The following is a 20,837-nucleotide window of genomic DNA, read 5'->3' on the forward strand; positions in this document are numbered from 1 at the left end:
AGGTGTTTTGCAAACTGCTGCTTCTCTGCCGAATCTCAGTGGGGCTGTTTGTTGTGCTTTCCTTTTAAGGGCAGAGACTTGGTTTCCCATTGCCCTTCCCAGAGTTGATCCCGCTAATTTTTAAAGTTCCAGGTGTTAAGTACCACTGGTTGTAAGAACTTGAGAAATTAAGCCCTTCTGGTTTTCACGGTCAAATATTGTGGAGACTTGTCTTCCCAGTACAGGTCCTCTGTACCTGGGGTGCCTAGTTTGGGGTTTGTTCCTGTCCTTTGTCCACCCCACATGCTCCCTCCTGTCCATGTCTTTGCCCTTTCTACCCTCTTCATTGTGGCCTCTTCTATACATTTAGCTGTGGAGAATCTGTGCTTCTAGTCTTCAGTTGTTTTCTGGGTTATTTACACTGATATGGGTGTTATCAGGTGTATCTGTGGGATGAGGTGAGGCTAGGTGACCCCATGATCCTCCTATTTCCAGCCATTTTCCCTGAAAGCTTCCCCCCACCCCCCTTTTAAAAATTAATTAATTAATTAATTTATTTATTTATTTATTTACCTAAGTGCCTAAGAAACCTCCTGGACAGTGTTAAAGAGTTGAGAATGGACATCCTTGTCTTATTCTCACTTTTTGGGGGAAACATTTGGTTTTTAACTACTAAGTTTGATGTTAACTGTGGGTTTTCATAGAGGTGTTTTGCCAGAATTAGAAGTTCCTTTCTATTTCTAGTGATTGCTTTTGTCATGAAAAGTTTGGGTTTTGTAAAAAAAAAATTTTTGCTCCTATTTACATCATTATGTGATTTTTGTTTTGTGTTTATTGATATGTTAAACAATCTTGCATTCCTAGGATCAATCTCACATGGTCATGGTATATAATTCTTTTCGTATGTTAGTGGATTTTATTTTGCTAGTATATTGTCCAGAATGTTTGCATTTATATACATAAGAGATACTTGTCTGTCTGGTTTTGGTATCAAGGTAATACTGGCCTCCTAAAATGAACTGGGACGTGTTCTTCTCTTCTGTGTCTTTGAAGAGCTTATGAAGAATCAGTATTATTTTTTTCTTTAAATATTTGGGAGAATTCAGCAATAAAGCCATTTGGGTCTTTGCTTTTCTTTATGGGTAGTTTTGACTACTAATTTAATCTCTTTACTTGTTACAGGTCTATTCAGATTTTGTGTTTCTTCTTGAACCAATTTTAGTAGTTTGTGTTTTATAACTACTGTAACTACTTGTCAATTTCATGTAATGTATTTAATTTATTGGCAAAAATTATCTTTTAAAAATTCCAGTAGTCAGTAGTATGTTTCTTCTTTCATTTCTCATTTCCATATTTGGATCTTTTTTTTTTTTTCCTTCATCAGTGTGGTTAAAGATTTATCAATTTTGTTATCTTTTCAGTGAACCAATCTTTTTTTGAATATAATTTATTGTCAGGTTGGCTTACAAACAACACCCAGTGCTCATCCCAACAAGTGCCCTCCTCAATGCCCATCACCCATTTTCCCCTCTCCCACACCCCCCTTTTCCACCCTCAGTTTGTTTTCTGTATTTAAGAGTTTCTAGTGGTTTGCCTCCCTCCCTCTCTATAACTATTTTTTCCCCCCTTTCCCTTCCCTCATGGCCTTCTGTTAAGTTTCTCAAGACCCACATATGAGTGTAAATGTATGATACCTGTCCTTCTCTGACTTATTTCACTCAGCATAATACCTTCCAGTTCCATCCATGTTGTTGCAAATGGCATGATTTTGTTCTTTTCATTGACAAGTAGTATTCCATTATATATATAAACCATATCTTCTTTATCCATTTGTCAATTGATGGACATTCAGGTCCTTTCCATAATTTGGCTATTGTTGAGAGCACTGCTATAAACATTGGAGTACACGTGCCCCTATGCATCAGCAGTCCTGTATCCCTTGGATAAATTTCTAGTAGTGATATTGCTGGGTTATAGGGTAGTTCTATTTTTAATTTTTTGAGGATCTTCCACACTGTTTTCAAGAGTGGCTGCATTAGTTTGCATTCCCACTAGTAAGGTATGAGTGATCTGGTTTCTTTGTATCCTCGACAGCATTTGGTGTTGTCATTGTTTTTTTATTTTAGCCATTCTGATAGATGTATAGTAATTATCTTATTGTGGTTTTAATTTGCGTTTCCCTGATGACTAATTATGTTGAACATTTTTTCATGTGCTTATTCTCTGTATATCCTCTTTGGTGAAATGTATCTTCATGTTTTTCACTCATTTTCTTATGGGATTGTTTGCTGTTGAGTTTTGAGAATTTTTTCTTTAATGTTTATTTTTGAGAGAGAGAGAGAGACAGAGTGTGAGTGGGGCAGGGTAGAGAGAGGGAAACACAGAATCTGAAGTAGACTCCAGGCTCTGAGCTGTCAGCACAGAGCCTGATGCGGGGCTTGAATTCACAAACCGTGAGATGGTAACCTGAGCCAAAGCCAGACACTTAACCAACTGAGCCACCCAGGAGCCCCAAGAATTCTTTATATAGTAAAATACCAGTCCTTTGTCAGATATGTGGCTTCTAAATATTATCTTCCAGTTTGTAGCTTGTCTTCTCATCCTTTCGACAAAGGGTCTTCCAAAAGCAGAAGTTTTCAATTTTGATGAGGTCCAGCTTATCAGTTTTCCCTTTTATGGATCATGCTTTTGGTGTCAATTCTAATAACTCTTTGCCTAGCTTTAGCTCCTGAAGATTTTCTCCTATGCTTTTTTCTAAAAGTTGTATAGTTTTATGTTTTATATTTAAGGCCGTGATTCATTTTGAATTGATTTTTGTGTAAGATGTTAGGTTTAAATTGACTCATTATTTTGCCTATGAATGTCCAGTTTCTCCAGCAGTATTTGTTGGAGCTTATCCTTCCTTTGAATTATTTTTTTTATTAATGTTTATTTATTTTTGACAGAGAGAGAGAGAGAAAGCGAGCATGAGCGTGGGAGGGGCAGAGAGAGAGGGAGACACAGAATCCCAAGCAGGCTCCAGGCTCCGAGCTGTCAGCACAGAGCCTGACGTGGGGCTCGAACTCACAGACCGCGAGATCGTGACCTGAGCTGAAGTCAGATGCGCAACCAACTGAGCCACCCAGGCGCCCCTATCCTTCCTTCTTTGAATTGCTTTTGTACCTTTCTAAAAAATCAGTTGAGCACATTCTGCAGAGTAGACTCCTATGCAGTGATGTGGCCTGCAGCATAAGCTCTTTCCCCAGTGTGAAGAGGCAAACATTCATTGAGGGCCCAAAATGTTAAATCCCACAACCACACACATATTATACAGTGAGGCCACAGAGATTTTAAGAGGTAAAGAGGTAAAGTGCACCTACTGTCTTACAGGTAGTGGGGAGATAGATTTGAACCTCGGTAGGTCTTAGTGCATGTTCTCTACTCTGTACACTAAGCTCTGCTGTCTCCAGTAAGTGGCCCTTATGACGAATTACAAAGGGAAATAAGAAGTTCAGTAGAGAACTGGATTAGTGTTTCCAGATTACAGTTCCTAATTCATTGGTGGGGTCATAGGTATTTAGGGGATTCCTAATCAGCATTTGTTTTGTTTTTGAGTTGCTTATTTGAGACATTTTAAAATATTATATTACAGTATTAGTAAGGTCACATTTGATATTACAAATCAGTTGGGTATACTTGTGTTAGTCTATTTCAGGTTTTTCTTTTCCACTGATTAATGTGTCATTTCCTCCACCACTACCACAGTCTTTTTTTTTTTTTTTAAGTTTTTATTTACATACCAGTTAGTTAACATACAGTGCTGTATTAGTTTCAGGTATACAATATAGTGATTCAACACTTCATACAACATCCTGTGCTCATCACAAGTGCACTCCTTAACCCCCATCAACTGTTTTACCCATACCCCACCCACCTCCCCTCTGGTAACCATCAGTTCTCTATAGTTAAGAGTCTGTTTCTTGTTTCTTTTTTCCCCTTTGCTCATTTGTTTTTCTCTGGCTGACTTACTTCACTTAGCATAATATTCTCGAGCCCCATCCATGTTGTTGCAGATGGCCAGATCTTGTTCTTTTTTATGGCTGGATAATATTCCATATACCACATCTCCTTTACATCTTTCATCAGTTTGTCCATCTTTTCATCAGTTGATAGACACTTGGGCTGTTTCCATAATTTGGCTATTGTAGACAATTCTGCTATAAACATCAGGGTGCATGTATCCCTTTGAGTTAGTATTTTTGTGTTGTTTGGGTAAATACCTATTAGGGCAATTGTTGGATTCACAGTCTTAATTATTGTAGCTCTAAGTTTTGAAATCAAATAGACTATTTCCCCACACTTTATTCTAATTTTGAAAAATTGTTTAGCTATTGTAATTCCTTTGCCTTTCCACATAAGTTTTAGGATAATCTTGTCTCTCTCTCTCTATATATATATATACAAAAAACCTTGCTGAGATATTGATAGGAATAGCATTAAACCTGTAGATCCTTTGGGGGAAAATTGACATCTTTACTCTGTCAAGTTTTCCAGTACATGATATGGTATGTCTGTCCATTTATTTAGATCTTCTTTGGCTTCTTTCATCTGCCATTTGTAATTTTTGGCATACAGGCCCCGTACATGCTTTCCTGTATTCTGGGATATTATCTTAGTTTACCCCAAAATGTGACAATCTAGCCCCGTGGTCTGCTTGATATGGGCAGGCACGAGTATGTAAATGGTCATGTGCCCTCTTTTTGCACATCCAGAGATGATCCTGGCCACCAGGGTCTAACTGCACCACCATTCTCATCCTGCTGAATATTAATACTTGTTATTTTAGTCTCTTACCAGTGATGTCTGATGCCCCAGCAAATGACGTTGCCCACCACTGTGCTGAAAAACTACTCCTGAGGTCCCAGCAGCGACACAGCTAACATAGGCTTGGTTTGCACTCTGCTGGGTAGACCCTGAACAGCAGTGATGCCTCCAGGCAGGTGGTATGCTGTCCATCCAGCTCAGGCCCGGGCTTCAAGGGAACAAGGGCGGCTTCAGATGGTAAAGAAGGAAGAAGAGGATGAAGGCTACACTTCAGCACAGGCTGCCAGGCCACAGACACTCAACCGTTCTGGCCAGGAGCTGTTCCGCCAGCTCTTCAGACAGCTTCGCTACCATGAATCTTCTGGGCCCCTAGAGACTTTGAGCCGGCTCCGGGAGCTCTGCCGCTGGTGGCTGAGGCCCGACATTCTCTCCAAGGCCCAGATCCTGGAACTGCTGGTGCTGGAGCAATTCCTTAGCATCTTGCCTGGGGAGCTCCGGACCTGGGTACAGCTGCATCACCCTGAGAGTGGTGGGGAGGCCGTGGCCCTGCTGGAAGAGCTGCAGAGGGATGTTGATGGGACACCGTGGAGGCTGAGGGTGAGCAAGTGTATAGTACTCAGTGAACTCTGCCTGTCAGTGAGCCAGCTTGTCTAGAGGGACTGGGTTGGGCCTCTGAACGCTCAGCACTGAGGAATGCAGGGAAAGTCTTCCCTTCTCATTCCCACGGCACCTGAGCAGCAGAGAACTGGGCTCTGGTCCAAGGACCTTTTAGCAGCAGCCCTTCTCGCCCTTGCAGAGGACAGTTAGCTCCAGGAAGAGGGTCAGCAAGTATCCATAGATAACAGCAATGAGTTTTTGGACACAGTAACTTAGATTATGGGAGTCTATCTCCACAGACCCAATTTGACTGGATACTGACCGGTTAAGCGGGGGTGATGTCTCTTGCTTGTTAGAGTCAGGACTCTTGGCTTCTGTGTGCCTTTTAAGACCTATAAATGCAGTGCACTCATAACATGTTCCTTCTTTCTTAGTAAGATTTTGAGGATTTATTCTCTGCAAGGGTAAAGGGTAAGAAGAGTACTGAGGGTCAGCCCAGGGCCAGGAAATTGGAAGATTTATTCCACAGCCTCATTGTTCTTGCTCACATTCTTTCAGAGCCTCACTTTATTGAAAAGGATATGCAAACAAATTTGTTCAGTGTCTATTTGAGTGCCTACCATGTCCCCAGTTCCAGCCTTAGACCTGGGAAACAGAGCTCTAGGGCTGGCAATAGAGTAGCCAGTCAGTTAAAGTGAGTTCTGTGTGCCCCTTGCGCTACACACAAGCAAGCCTCTCAGTGCTTCCTGTAGCTTGAGGGTTTTTTTTTTTAAAGAGGATTTATCATTTTTATAGGCTTTAAAATTTTTTTCAATAAAAATATGTGTAAGTCTACATATATGATGCATGCATAAATGAAAGTTACCTTTAAGATTTTTAAAAATGTTTATTCACTTATTTTGAGAGGTGGGGGAGGGACAGAGAGAGGGAGAGAAAGAGAATCCCAAGCTGACAGTGCAGAACCTGACGTGGAGCTCAATCCCACAAACTGTCATCATGACCTGGGTAGAAATCAAGCACCGGACACTTAACTGACTGAGCTACCTAGGCACCCCACCTTTAAGATATTTGAAATGTATTTGGCATACTCTTCCCCCAAATATAATATGAAAATTAAGTCAGTTGAGTAACACATCTGACTGAACACCTACCAGTAGTAAATGGTAATAAATCAATACAAGGTATTAAAAAAGAAAGCTCTTTGCGTAACATTGGTTACTATTTTTAAAAATCTAAAAGAGCATTTATCATTTTTGCTGAAACACCAAGATGTTCAAAAGGACTGAAAAATAATTTATTAAAGCAAATAAGGTTCATAGTAGGTACATAATTGTAGCTTGGTTACATTTAACTCATTTAGAATTCGAAAATCCATGAAAACATTGCCAAATGTGCAGACAGGGTCTGCCTGGTTGAAAGTAGTTAGAAATTAGAAAACAAAACAGGCTGGGAGAACACCTTCTAAATTCTGAAAAGTGAGCAGAAAAACTCAAGATGCACATAAAATTACAGAATCACCCTATGGTTCATAAGAATTGAGCAACTAGGGCCCGATAATGTTTGTCCTTAAACTCATTGGGCTGTGTGCTTCCATCGTTGTATTGTTTCTTTATTCTCTTTTTGGTAGGGTTTGGGAGGACCAGGTTCATCATCTTTAAGATGTTTAACAGCCTCAGGCTAAGATTCGTCCATAGCAGTGTAGTCAGTGTCTTGGCCAGAGAACCAGAAAAAACTTACAGTGCATTAGCCATAAGCTTTCTATCCTCATTTCTCCATCAGGGATAGCCTTGCCTCAGAGACTGGAGCCATTTGAAGTCCCAGGGCACATTGGCTCTTTCCAAGTGTTTGCTTGGATGGGCACTGTCATTTTTCGGATCTGAGACTTCTTCTTTTATGGTCCCATGGCTGACCCTCACAAGTAATATTGCCCCACTGGTAGTGTTACTTACCATCTCAATCAGATTAATGTCTGGGAGCTGTCCTTTGAAGTCACTTTGCTTATCACTGCCTAGAACAGTCCCTGATGCTTGGGAGATGTTATCTGTCTGCATCTCTCTTGTGAACCATTATCAATTTAACTCAGGGATAAATCTCTTCTCTCTCATTTCTAAGTTCCAGACCAGGGGTGGGGTTGAGGGTTAGTGGGGAGGAGTCACTGCAGCACCTGAGGCCTGACAGCATTGCCTTGCTGGGTGTTTCCTATGTTGTAGCTGGAATCTGACTCCACCTGTCTCCCTCATGGTCCACATTAGAGGCCAGGGAGGCTGAGGGGTGAGGAGGTCCCCCTTGGGCTTTCTCCTTCTCCTTTTCCCTCTACTTACAGATAAGAAAGGGCCTGGCCTGCCCTTCCCTGGGTCCCTGCCCCTAAAGATTGGCCATGTGGCCTCTTCTCTGAGTTTGCATTCTGATTCCCATGGGGATTCTCTCACAACATTTTCTTCTCACCAGGACCCAGCCCTTGCCCAGAGCCCAGATGTGCGTTGGATGGGTACAGGAACCCTGCGAGCCTCACAGATATGGCCCCCTGCTTCACCTCTCAGGAGCAGCTCTACTCTTGGGGACCACCTGGAGCCTCCCTATGAAATAGGAGTGTGTGACTTCCTGGCTGGGCAATCCGGTACTCGCCATCTGGCTCTAAGACCCCAGCCATATGCCACACATCCCAGATTAGTGTTGTCATTTCACCATCTGTCCTCACATGAGAATCCCTTTCTATCTTGGCCCTTAGCCTTGTGTCCTTTTTGCCTTCTGTGACCCATGTCCACCTAGCCTTTCCTCCTCCCATTGTACCCCCCACTGCTCACCCCCCAGCCCTCAGTGGACATTGGGGAAATGTGAAATGGATATTTAACAATAGTCCATACCTGCTCATGGGCCCAGGAGTCCTCTATGTGGGGGAAGAGTAGGCCTACTCAGTGGGGTGCCAAGAGCTGGGTTACCTTCTCTCATGGCTCTTTCTTCTCCTTCAGAGCCTCCTGTTGCCCAGGCTCCTGCTCTTTCCCAAAGAGAGGGGTGCCCAGGAGACCTGTTGACAGCCCAGCCTCAGGTGAGCCACAGGACCTTTGGTCCTTCGTGACATCCCAGCATTGCTGCCTAATGGAGCTGCTGAGGCTCCCCCTCATCTTGAGTCTCTGTGTCCAGTGACCTCACATCCAGAGACCTATGTCCTAGAGACCAGATTATGCCCCTTGAGCCCAGAGCTCTTCTGCTGCGTGATGCTCTTCTTTTTCACCCTTACCAGATCCATCTTGTTCTCACTCAGAGCCTACCCCTTTACAAAAGCCGGGAGCTGTAGACCGGCTCTTGGACATAGGACTATGTTTTTCAGGAGGCTGTGACATTCAAGGACGTGGAAGTGATCTTCTCCCAGGATGAGTGGAGATGGCTGGACCCTGCTCAGAGGAACTTATATAGGGATGTGATGCTGGAGAATTATGGGAACATGGTTTCTCTGGGTAAGACATTAATTTCCCCATACTTCTACCCACTTTTACTTCTGCCTTCTTAGTTTTTATTATGGTGCCTAGACAGGGGCCTGACCTGGACTTAGATCTTGGCTCGCTGTCACCTCAGTCTCTTCTCTTGAAGCATGGTGATAATGATGATTGTCATGCAGGATTATTGTTAAGATTAAAAGTCATATATGTCCAGTTCCTAGTTAGACATCCCAAAAAATGTTGGTTGATTTAACTGAGTGAGTTGTCACGTGGCTCCCACCTCCAGAGAATCCTAATGATCCTTTTGGCTGTGACTGCTTTCAGCCTCTTTTATCTCTGTTCAGAGCTGTTGGAAATGGCTGCCTGGGCCTCCTGTCCTAGCTTCTTCCACCAGCTTCCCTGGCCTTTCCCTCATCCTTGCCAGGACCTGAGGCCTGAGAGGGTCCTGGAGAGTAATTCTGTGTGATTTATCCACCCTTCCATCTCATCTCATTCCCTTCTCTTCTGCAGTGGGGCCATTCACCAAACCTGTTCTGATTTCCTGGTTGGAGGCAAGGGAGCCATGGGGCCTGAATGTCCAAGGAGCTCAGCCCAAGGGGAATCCAGGTGTTGCCCCTGCAGGTGAGTTCCAGAGACCCTCCAGATCCTGCTTCTCTCACTCTCACATCTACTCTTTTCTTTTCTTTTCTTTTCTTTTCTTTTCTTTTCTTTTCTTTTCTTTTCTTTTCTTTCTTTCTTTCTCTCTCTCTCTCTCTCTCTCTCTCTCTCTCTCTCTCTCTCTCTCTTTCTTTCTCTTTCTTTCTTTCTTTCTTTCTCTTTCTTTCTTTCTTTCTTGCTTTCTTGCTTTCTTTCAAGTTTATTTATCTCGGGGGTGGGGGAGGGGCAGAGAGAGAGTGAGAGAGAGAGAACCCCCGACACAGGGCTTGAACTCACAAATTATGAGATCATGACCTGAGCTGAAATCAAGTCAGATGTTTAACTTACTGAGCCATGCAGACGCCCCAACTCTTCTCTTTCTTAAAGTCTTTTATACCAAGTAAGTCACAGGGAACTTTGATGTTTGCTAGAAGGAAGATCCTTAACAGTGATGCTAAGGAATGCTGGGTTTCTGGGCTTCCCCCGCTCCAGACTGGCCTATTAGACATTTGTTTCTGGCCCTGCTCCTTCCCCAGAAACCCTTTCAGTAAGTGTTCTTGCCCACTGGAGGGCTTCACTGTTCAGTCTTTTCCAGTCAGTGATGGTCCTCCTCCTTCCTCTGCTGCACTCCTGCTGGCCCGTAGGCCCGTGCCTGTCCCTTTGTGCTATGAAGAGCCCTGATTCCACTCCAGCTTCTCTTCTTTGCCCCTGCGATAGGCTTGACATTCAGTTCTTTCATCCAGTCCTCCATGGATCCCTCCCCTGGGCTCTTGTGGACCTTCTTACCCTCTTATGCCAGGACTCCTCTCCCCTCTTTTGCTGTTTAACACTCACTTTTCAACTCTGTTTTTCAACTAGATGTGATTTCTGCATATGTCTAGCTTCTGTGCCCACCTTGCTTCTCCTCCCTTCCCTGTCATCTGGAATACTCTTCCATGTTTTGCCTTCCCTGATTCTTTGGTAAAGGTATTGGTAGTCAGGCAAAAGCCTCACCACCCAAGATTGTGGCATTTTTTTTTTGTCCTTCCGTGCTTTCTGCAGTTCCAAGTATGGGGAAAAAGTACACTGTCGTTTGTTTTATTTTGTGTCAGGAGGTGAGCTCCAGATTAAAACAAACAAGTTCGTCTTAAAACATGAACCTTTGGAAGAAGCAGAAACCTTTGCTGTGCCATCAGAATGTTGTGTGATGAGTGTTTCTGAGGGAATCAGGCTCAGAGAATCTCTTGAAAAGAAGAGCAGGCTAAAGCAACAGTGTGGAAGCCCCATACAATCAAGAGTTAAGAAGGAAGAGACCAAGTTCAGTCACAGGACAGCAAAAGAATCTGAAGAGTCAGGAAGAAGTGCTAGTCTTAATTTAAAACATGCTACGTATTTGAGGGTTCCCAGAAGAAAGCGATCCCTAAAACATGGCTGTGGCAGACACTTCAGAGGGAGTTCATACCACTATGATTACAAGGAATATGGGAAAGGGCTCAGGCGCATCGTTGGCGGGTTTAGCCTCCATCAGAGAATTCATGCTGGACTCAAAGGGAATGCAAAGGATGTACATGGGAAAGATTTTAGCCTTAGCCCACATCACCAGCGTGGGCAGAATCTTCACATGGTGGAGACCTCGTATAAGTGCAGTGACTGTGGGAGGGCCTTCAGTCATAGCTCTCATCTCGCGTGTCATCAGAGACTTCACACTCAAGAGAAGCCATTTAAATGCAGGGTGTGTGGGAAAGCCTTTAGGTGGAGCTCAAACTGTGTGCGACACGAGAAGATTCACACTGGAGTGAAACCTTATAAATGCAGTTTATGCGACAAGGCTTTCAGACGCCTGTCTGCCTACCGCCTACACCAGGAAACCCATGCGAAGCAGAAATCTCTTGAGTCTAATCAGTATGAGGAAGCTCTCACCTGTGGCTCAGGATTTGATCATCATTTGAGAGACCAGAGTAGGGGGAAGCTTTTTGACTGCAGTCAGTGTAGGAAATCATTCCACTGTAAATCGTATGTTGTTGAACATCAAAGGGTCCACACTCAGGAGAAACCTTATAAATGTACCAAATGTAGGAAAACCTTCAGGTGGAGATCAAACTTCACTCGTCATATGAGAATGCACCAGGAAGAAAAGTTCTATGATCAAGACAAATGTAAGGACTTCAGACTGGCCTCCAGCTGCGGTCAGCCCCAGGGTGCCCCTGCTCGGGAGAAAGCCTTTCCATGTCAGCAGTGTGGGAAAACGTTCACTCGGAAGAAATCTCTCATTGATCATCAGAGAATTCACACAGGTGAGAAGCCCTACAGATGCAGTGAATGTGAAAAAGAGTTTACCCATCGGTCAGCCTTTATTGCTCATAAGAAGCAGCATGCCATTCAAAGAAGACCCGAGGATGGGCCGTCTTCAAGTCAGGACACAGTGCTCCAGGTTCCTCCGAGCAGTACAGAGGAAGCCTACAAATGTAGCCAGTGTGGCAAAGCCTTCCGCAATCACTCATTCCTCCTCATCCATCAGAGAATTCACACCAGAGAAAAGCCTTATAAGTGCAGGGAATGTGGGAAAGCTTTCAGATGGAGTTCTAACCTCTCCCGACATCAGAGGATTCACTCTTTGGAGAAACGGTACGAGTGCCACGAAAGTGAAAACACTCCAAATCTGCAGCCGCAGATCCTCACTGGTGAGAAACCTTTTTGGTGCCAAGAATGTGGGAAAACTTTTACACGCAAAAGAAGTCTTGTAGATCATAAGGGAATACATAGTGGAGAGAAGCGCTATAAGTGTAATCTGTGTGGGAAATCTTACGATAGAAAACATCGCCTTGTTAATCATCAGAGAATCCACACTAAAGAGAGACCTTTTAAATGTCAGTGGTGTGGGAAAGATTTTATTGGAAGACATACTCTCCGCATTCATCAAAGAAAACACACCAGAGTGGCACAGTCTGAATGCAGCCTGGCTGCATTATCTTCCTGCCAGGACACAGGGGTGACTTTACAGGAATTAAAACCAAGTGGGGAGAAGCCACTTGAAGATTCTGAGGAAGCTTATGACCAGAGCTCCAGGCTCACCGGACTCCAGAACATACCCATTGGGAAAAAGTGCCACAAATGTAGCACCTGTGGGAAAACTTTTAACAAAAGCTCACAGCTCATTAGCCACAAGAGATTTCATACCCGAGAGAGGCCCTTCAAATGCAGAGAGTGTGGGAATACCTTCAGGTGGTCTTCAAATTTGGCTCGGCATATGAAAAACCATATTAGAGATTAGCTTGGGTTTTGACAGTGGGGGGAGAGGGGTTCCTAGCTGCCCTGCCAGAGAACCCTTAATTGTGGGCAGTGTGGAAAAAGCCTTCACAAAGGGTCCAGCCCTTTCTGGTTTTGAAGCTGGTGGCAGAGAATCCTGAGGTCAAAAACTCAGGGCATTTCCTTTCCTACCTGCTGGGGAAGAGCAGCAACCTGTTTTGGGGGGCCCTTCTGGAGGCTTGAGCCCCAGGAGTGGCCTTTGCACAGTGGCCTGGAGCTCCCCCAGACTTAGGTATAAGTCTAAAGGCCGATACCGTTGCCCTGTGTTGTTTGATGAAATGTCTGTGGTGTGATGGGCTGCAGCTGCTGGGAAGGGGCCAGTTGGATACTGCGGTGGTGTGTATTCTATTTGATCTCACAAGTTGCAGCAGCAGCAGCAGCAAGAACTCCTAGTCTCCCCAGTTGCCTCCTGGGAGTTCTGGCTGCAGCTTTGGCCTTCACGCCTGGCTTTGGAGATCTGCCACGGGCATACAGTTGCCTCAGTGGCATGTGGAAGAGAGCAGGGTTGGACTCAGTCACCTGGAGAATGGGGCTCTCCCAGTGCCCCATTGCTGTCTCTACCCACAGTCTGCAGGGTCAGCAATGGGCCATGTGTTCCAACAGAAATGTGCTGAGCACCTTCCATATGCCAGGCACTGTTGTGTGTGCTAGAGACCCAGCAGTGACTGGAATAGACAAAAAATTCTGCTGTCTTGGATCTTTACAGACAATGAATGAATGAGATACATAGTGCTTTGGATGGCGATATGTGTTGTGGACAGAATGAATCAGAGAAGAGTGAGAGGCAGTGCTGGATTAGGAGGTGGGTTGCGATTTTAAGTAGGCTAGTTAGAGAGGGCTTCAACTGAAGAGGTGAAACTTGGTCCAGGCAAAGGAGGTGGGGTCTTGTCTGGTATCTTGGAGAATAGTAGGGAGGCCCTTGGGCTAGAGTCAAGGGAACCAGCAGAAGAAGGGGCCCCAGAGAGCTGGTGGGCCAAGTGGCGTGAGCACCATGGAGTCCCCCCAGGGGCCGGAGCTGCTTCACAGGGAGGTATGGAGGTGGGGAGCTTTGGGACAGTTTTGAGTTGAGGAGTAATGTACTCTGTGAGTTAACATTTACAAGGGTTAACCGCAGACCCGAGGACTCATGCAGTTAGTTATCCCTGCTGCCAGTTTCCATGAATGGGACTATCTCCTTTCCCCTCAAAATGTCTGAATTTTCTACAAGACTTATAGCTCTCAGCAACAATTCTAAATGTTTAATTATTGCACTTGCATCTGTACGGGACACTACGAGACCCTCTAACCTTCATGTAGCCTTCTTCTCATGTCAGATCCGGTGCTGGCATCGGGTTCAACCCAAAGGTACCAGTTCACATGACTGATGCCCTCTGGAGGAAAGGTGGTCTGGTGGGGGGAGGCACCCCCATCTCATTTGCCAACTTGACTTGAAGCACATAGCAAGAATCAGCTGGTGGTGTAAGGGTAAAGGACTGATTTTTCTAAAATATATGTAGGTAGCCATTACTTCTGATTATTGAAGAGCTCACATTATGAATATAAGAATAAAATATCTCACTTGATAGTAGAGCACCATCCCAGACTATGTTTTACTGCTGTGAGTCCGGGTACACCTGGTGGACAGGCCATTTCTTATAGTAAGAAGAAACGAACCTAAAAAATGTACTTTCAGTACAGTACAAGTACTCTTATCCTTTCTGGATTGTCGTAGGCAGGTGAAAATGAAGGCTTTGATGCTTTGTGGTGATGTCACATGGAATAGGCAGGGGTGGGGAAGAGGGAGATAACTGCGGCAGATCCTTGTTTGTGTTCTGGTCCCCATTCGGCTTTGTGTTCAGGAAGGTTTGGTCATCTTGGCTCTTCCACCCTTTTCCTACAGCAGCAGCTGCCTCTGGCCTGGAATTGGGTGTCCCATCGCTGGTAAAGTAGCAAAAACTGGCTCTAGAAGTGGCTGGGCAGGGACCAGAGACCCATGTACTGAGGGCCCAGGGTCATGGGAAGGGCCTTGGAGTTATCAGATCTGAGTTCAGGCCCAGTGTGACTTTTCTTGGCAAAATGATCCTGGACAAGTCACTGAACATCTTCATCTACTGTCGGGTGTGTAAAATTAGAGGAATCAAGCTCCCTGATCCTAGGAGTGGCAAAAGAGGACTTGGTATACGGGGCTCTGGGTTAGGTAGCTGATATCTGGAACCAGAGCCCTCCCAGAACTGCAGCTCCATATCAGTTTCAGCTTCAAATCAGTTGGTGCTGCAACCAAGGTAATACCCTTTTCTGTTCGTATTTTCACCACCCTCCCCCAACTCCTTGTGCCACTGTCACCTCATAGAGTTCATGCCCCAATAGGGGTTTTCTACTGCCATTTTTATAAAGTGAGACATACTTGCTTTTAAACATTCACACCACAATTTGAAATGTTCAAAGAAGTAAAAATCAACAGAAATCCCTGTATGCTGAGGTAAGACTTTAATATCTTGGGGTTGTGCTGATGGAGTCTGTTTAATAACCTGAGTTTTAAAATAATATTAATTATATGAGTAATACATGATTATTCTAGAATTATTAGTAAATACAGATGAAGGAAAAGGAAAAGGAGAAAAGTCTTACTACTTAGAGCTAACTGCTAAACATTTTGGTGTAATCAGTGTTGGATTTAACTTCATTGCCTGCCCCTGAACACCCTTGGACTAGCCTGCTTTGTGCTGACTCCCTTCTCCACGAGTGTAGACCCTACCCATGCTCTCCCAGGTCCTCACGCTTCAAGGCCCGGCCCTCCCTACCCCTCATCCATCCAAGGCCTCTCCCCTGGTCCCACCTCTCCTTGTGCCTGTATCTTACTCTGCAAGTATTGTCCAAGTTTCCAGGAGTTATGCCTGCCACTGCAGCCAGACAGGGTACTCTGGAGGCCAGAGCTGGGTGCTTATTTGTTTGCCATGCCGAGGAGATTTTGCACAAAATTACCTCTATTAAGGAATATGGAACTGAGTTTAGTTCAGCTAAGTCAGAATTGGAGTGTTTTGAAGGGACCGTGAGCACAGTGTTGATTGGAGGTCCCCCACCGGCACACTAGTTTAGTTAGCAGCTCAGCGGTGCAGTTCCAGTTGACAGTTTCTGACTGCCCCAGCCACCAGTTCTCGAGTCGTACCCCATCTCACCCTAGAGAACATGCAGTCTTCTTTGAACCCTGCCTTGCTTTCTCTTACTGCCTAGGAAGAAGTGAAGTTGGGGCTGGGGAGAGCCAGAGGGCTGGGAGCCCCCAGAAAAGAGTAGGTATTGGAAAGTCTTTGAATCGGTTGTTCAGTGTGGTTAATCCCAGCCTCACTGACAGACCATCAGCCCACACAGAGGCATGTACAGAGAAGAAAGCACAGGAAGTGTCCGTTAATATGTACCATCTCACACGCCTCGAGATGACAGGTTTCTGTAAGCCCTTGCATGGGCATGTGTGTGGGACAGCAGGACCTGACTGTGGTGGGAGTGGAAATTGTAATAGCTCCTGTACCAGGCAGCTTGCAAAACCTTGTAAAGTTGTGTGTGTCACCAGCAGCTTCACTCCTGGACAAATCCTAGAAGAACTTCACATGGGGAGGGACATCTGTGTAAAACTGTTTATTGCAGTACTGTTTAGGTAGCAAGAGTGGGAAAAACCAAAATTTCCTTCAACAGAAAAGCAAAATAAAACAAAAGGGGTGGTTCTTGCTACTTGGGAAGTGAATGTGAAAGAGCTAGTTACATCTTTCAATATAGACAAATCAAAAATGCTGAGAAAGTTGCAGAAGCTATGTACAGTACACCCCATTTATGTCAAATTAAATGTGTATCTGTGGGCACATTATTTAAACTTGTGTTTCACTTTTTTAATGAAATGGGATAGTAGTTGCCAACCTCACAAGGTAATTTGGGGAGGGGGGATGATTAATGAAATAATGCATGTAAAGTGTTTTGGGTAGTGGCTGGCATGTAAGCATTGTTGGCATATGGTAAACAATGTTGTTATTGTTTTGCACAATAATATATTCCTGTGGATTCAAATTATATGATGAGTATAAAATCATGTATTAAAATGTTGTGTGAAAATCGTGTTCTGCCTTTCCAGGGTGGGATTTGCAGATAGAATCAGGGAGGGTACATGGAAGTTTCACTTGTGTTTTTATTTCATTTTAAGTATTGATGTAGATGGGTCAACATGTTGATTAACAGGATAGTGTGGGTTTTTTTTTTTTAACTGTTTGCTTAAAATACTTAAAAATAAAAGTGTTTTTAAGCATGGGCTCTGTTATCTCATGACTTTATAGAAATCCTGGCCCTACCGTTTATGAAATGTTACTTAGAGTGAGCCATTTAATCTCTCAAGGGCTCCAGTTTCCTTACCCACAAAAATCTGTAGCAACACAAATGGCTACTAGTAAAGGAATGGTTGAACAGTTCTGGTCCCATCTGTGTTGGAATATACTACACATCAGTTAAAAAGAATGAGGATGTTCTCCATGTATTGACACATCTCCAAGACAGTCAGTTTATAGGAAATTATAAGGTCTATTTTCTTTAACCTTTTTGGCCTAAGTCTAGCAAGTGAGGTCAAAAGCTTTAGACTCAAGAGTTTAAGAAATGAAAAAAAGAAAAGTTTAAGAAATGGGATCCTGTGGATGGAGATGCTTAGCCATTCCATTTTATTAGGTAAATGAAGAAAGGGGAGTAAATGTTTATGCCCAACTGCCACGCATATTACGTTAATCCTAATAACCCTGTTAAGAATAGCAAAGAAACTTGTATCACCCAGGTTATAGTCAGGAGGCAAAAACCATACCAATTATTTTAAGAAAACGAACTTAGAATTGTGTTCAGTAGGTATATCTAAGTAAAAAGCCAAAAAAAATAAAATAAAATAAAATAAAATAAAATAAAATAAAATAAATAAATAAATAAAAGCTAATGTTTCATGGAGGTAGTGACTTGAAACCTGGTACCACCCCAGGACGGGGAGGGGGGGGGGGGGCTGTAATGGAGTCCGACCCCATTTTTGATGTTTGACAACTGACAGCTTTCAAGCCCTCCCCATTTTGCCTCACATCTGGGCCACCTGGTAAGGAAACCCAGGCACTGTCTTAACACTTGAGGTGAACTTTATGCAAACCATTGCCCTGGAAACCCACACCCCTAACCACAATAAAAATCAGAGTCACTTGCCCTTCTTTGCAATCAAGGCCAACTGACTGGCTGGGGTGCCTGTCTTGCTCTTCCCAGAGAGCCGCATTATGCGAATAATAAACTTTCTCATAACATCTTCATGTGTGTGGTGTCCCTCTGTCTCAACATCTGAATCTGTTTGGGGGCACAGTATTTATCCCACCTACACAGGGCAAGCTACAAAGCAGGAACAGAATTATAAAAAGGTAGGACATTGGAAGAGAGCACCTGTGGGGCTGAATTCAGATGTATGCAGAGATCAGTGCTGGGGCTGGTGTTGGTCTGAATCAAAAGGAGGACCTTATGATGACAGAACTGCAAGCTGGACCCAATTGCTGCTACCAGAGGGAATTGCCACTGCTGGAGTGAAGGAGCATTGGAAACAGGAAACAGTGCCTACGTAGACATGAAAACCAGGAAAGGCTTCCCCTCTTCCTCCTTGTATTGTTAAGGTTCTCCAGAGGAACAGAACCAATATATGTGTGTATACATATAGAAATAGATTTATTATATGGAATTGTCTCATGTGATTCCAGAGGCTGGCAAGTCAAAAATCTGCAGGATTGGCCAGAAGACTAGAGACCCAGGAGTGCTGATTTTCCTGTTCCAGTTGAAGGCTGGCTATTATAGAACTAGAAAGAGCCAGTGTTGTAGATGAAGTCCAAAGGCAGCCTCCCAGAGAATTCTTTCTTGTCCCGGGGAGGCTTTTTTTCTATGCAGGCCTTCAACTGATTCATGATGAGGCCCACCCACATTATGGACAGTAATCTGCTTTACTCAAAGTCCATTAATTTAAGTGTTAATCTCATCCAACAGCACCCTCACAGGAACACTCAGAATAATGTTTGTTCAAATTAGGCAACTTGTCACGTAGCCAAGTTTACCCACAAAATCAATCACAATACTTCCAACACTGCAGCTTTCCTTTTACACTCCTCAATGCTAGAGCCTAGCAGAGAAATAGCTGGCAAAATGGAGATGTGGATTAGAGTTCCCACCCCATCATCTCAAAGCATCTACAGAAGAGTGGGTTTTGAAGCAGAGACCAGTTAACTGGCACAGCTTTCCTAAATAATTTTATCTTAAAAATTCCTAGGATGTTGACTTAAAACTTTTGAGACCAAGAATATTATTTTTAAAAAAGTTTTATTTATTTTGAGAGAGCTAGAGTGTACAGGAGGGACAGGGAGAGAGGGAGAAAGAATCCCAAATAGGCTCCACAATGCAGGGCTCAACTCACGAACCTGGAGATCATGAGCTGAAAAAGAGTCAGATGCTTAACTGATGTGAGCCACCTAGGCGCCCTCCAAAATGGAGAACATATTTAAAGATATTTCTGCTTAAAAACATTTAATTTACAACAAAAATGAATACATTTAATAAGTTTAATAAATTTAACAGTAAATTTATGACTTTAACAAAACACAGACTTCTGATTTGCCTCCAATGGAGCAGTAACTTAGGTGATAACCCCCCAACAGAGCTTAGGGGAGAGCATATAGCAACTCCTATAGCCCTGAATTCTAAATTAATGAATCAATTAAGAAGGCAAGGTTGCCTCCATTTATATCTCATAGTTGAGCCATCTGTCTTTGTTCCCCAACTGATCTGTAGCCACATTACTTCAAGCTTCTTGCTATGAAATCAATTTGAGCTGGGTAAGGCAAAGAGAGTGTATGCATCCTCTGATTAAGTCATAGGACGTTTAAGTGTTTTCAACAGATGGTTGCTATTGGTGTGAACCCAAGAATTGGGTCAATATATTGGATACAGGTAGAGAAAATTGGCCTAACTATGGATGTTTTACCATTATGACTTGGGGTTTTAATGAGAGCAGAAAGCAAGCTGTCCTTGGATACATCATTAAGGTTTACTTAAAATGGCCATGGCAGGTTCTCCCTTGGTGAGAAGTCTAAAGAGTCCATATGTAATAAACCAATACTAAATATTGAAGTCAGCAACCCAAAGGAAATGTACTTTTATATTCATACAAACACTTCCATATACTAGTTATACACATATACTAGTTATACTAGTTCTATATTCATATATAAACAACAAAGTTTTGGGGGATATCCACAAATATTTCTTCCTTTTGATCTATTTATAATCAAAACAACTACTCTTTATACATATAGAGTTCTATCATCAGATCTTCAGCTGAGAAGCTCATTCTACCAAGGTGCATTCTAATGTGAACATAAGCAGAACTTTTATATGTTAAAAAAAAAAAAAAGAGAGAGAGAGAGAGAAACAAGTAGCATTTGCACATAAGAAGGAAGTCTGGTTGGAGTCCTTGAGAGCAAGCATGGTGACTGCATTCTCATTGGAAGGAGCTATGTTAGGTAAGACTACTGTAATTCTAATTATATGAGGTGACTTGTAGAAGAATGTTCCCACTGATAAACCATGGTCATGGTCCTGGAGTAATCCAATGTCCAATAAGAATTGGTGTTTTCCTGTCCTCAGATGTTTCATTCACACATTGAATGTTTCATTCAACCCTAGAATGACTTTCCACCTGTAATCGGCCACATTAGTTGGAGCTGGTAATCTTTTAAAACTGAAATGGAAGAACAACCTATTAAAGTTTTACTTGATCTGAATATGTGGAAAATCTCCAGGTCTAGGGAATATAGGTCTGATATGAATCACCAAAACAGAGTTACAACTCATCACTCAAATCCCAGACTTAAGCTAGTTCACAGACCCAGAGCAGCTTGAATAAAGGGTAGGTAGGCCCCTTTGAAGCAGGACCCTATGTGTGTGTGTGTGTGTGTGTGTGTGTTTTAGAGACAGAATTTATATATAAATATATATATATATATATAATTTTTTTTAGAGAGAGAGAGAGATCATGAGCAGGATAGAGGGGCAGAGAGAGAGAGAGAGAGAGAATCCCAAGCAGGCTCC

General features: G+C 43.3%; 1 protein-coding gene across 3 annotated transcripts in view; it reads left to right on the plus strand.

Moving 5' to 3' along the window:
- The window catches only part of ZNF445 (zinc finger protein 445), a 37,247-nt gene extending 19,228 nt beyond the window's left edge, over positions 1 to 18,019 (plus strand). For 2 of the 3 annotated variants that reach the window (XM_058729179.1, XM_058729178.1), the window contains exons 2-7: positions 4,805 to 5,379; positions 7,828 to 7,996; positions 8,349 to 8,425; positions 8,708 to 8,834; positions 9,327 to 9,437; positions 10,544 to 18,019. In XM_058729179.1, coding sequence (XP_058585162.1) covers positions 4,945 to 5,379; positions 7,828 to 7,996; positions 8,349 to 8,425; positions 8,708 to 8,834; positions 9,327 to 9,437; positions 10,544 to 12,702 — 3,078 coding nt within the window. In that variant the 5' untranslated portion in view covers positions 4,805 to 4,944 and the 3' untranslated portion in view covers positions 12,703 to 18,019. The remainder of the gene's footprint in view (positions 1 to 4,804; positions 5,380 to 7,827; positions 7,997 to 8,348; positions 8,426 to 8,707; positions 8,835 to 9,326; positions 9,438 to 10,543) is intronic. The other variant, XM_058729180.1, reaches the window with a different exon arrangement.
- The last annotated feature ends 2,818 nt before the right edge of the window (positions 18,020 to 20,837 follow it).

The sequence above is a fragment of the Neofelis nebulosa genome, chromosome 5, assembly GCF_028018385.1.
Source record: "Neofelis nebulosa isolate mNeoNeb1 chromosome 5, mNeoNeb1.pri, whole genome shotgun sequence".
Lineage (NCBI taxonomy): Eukaryota > Metazoa > Chordata > Mammalia > Carnivora > Felidae > Neofelis > Neofelis nebulosa.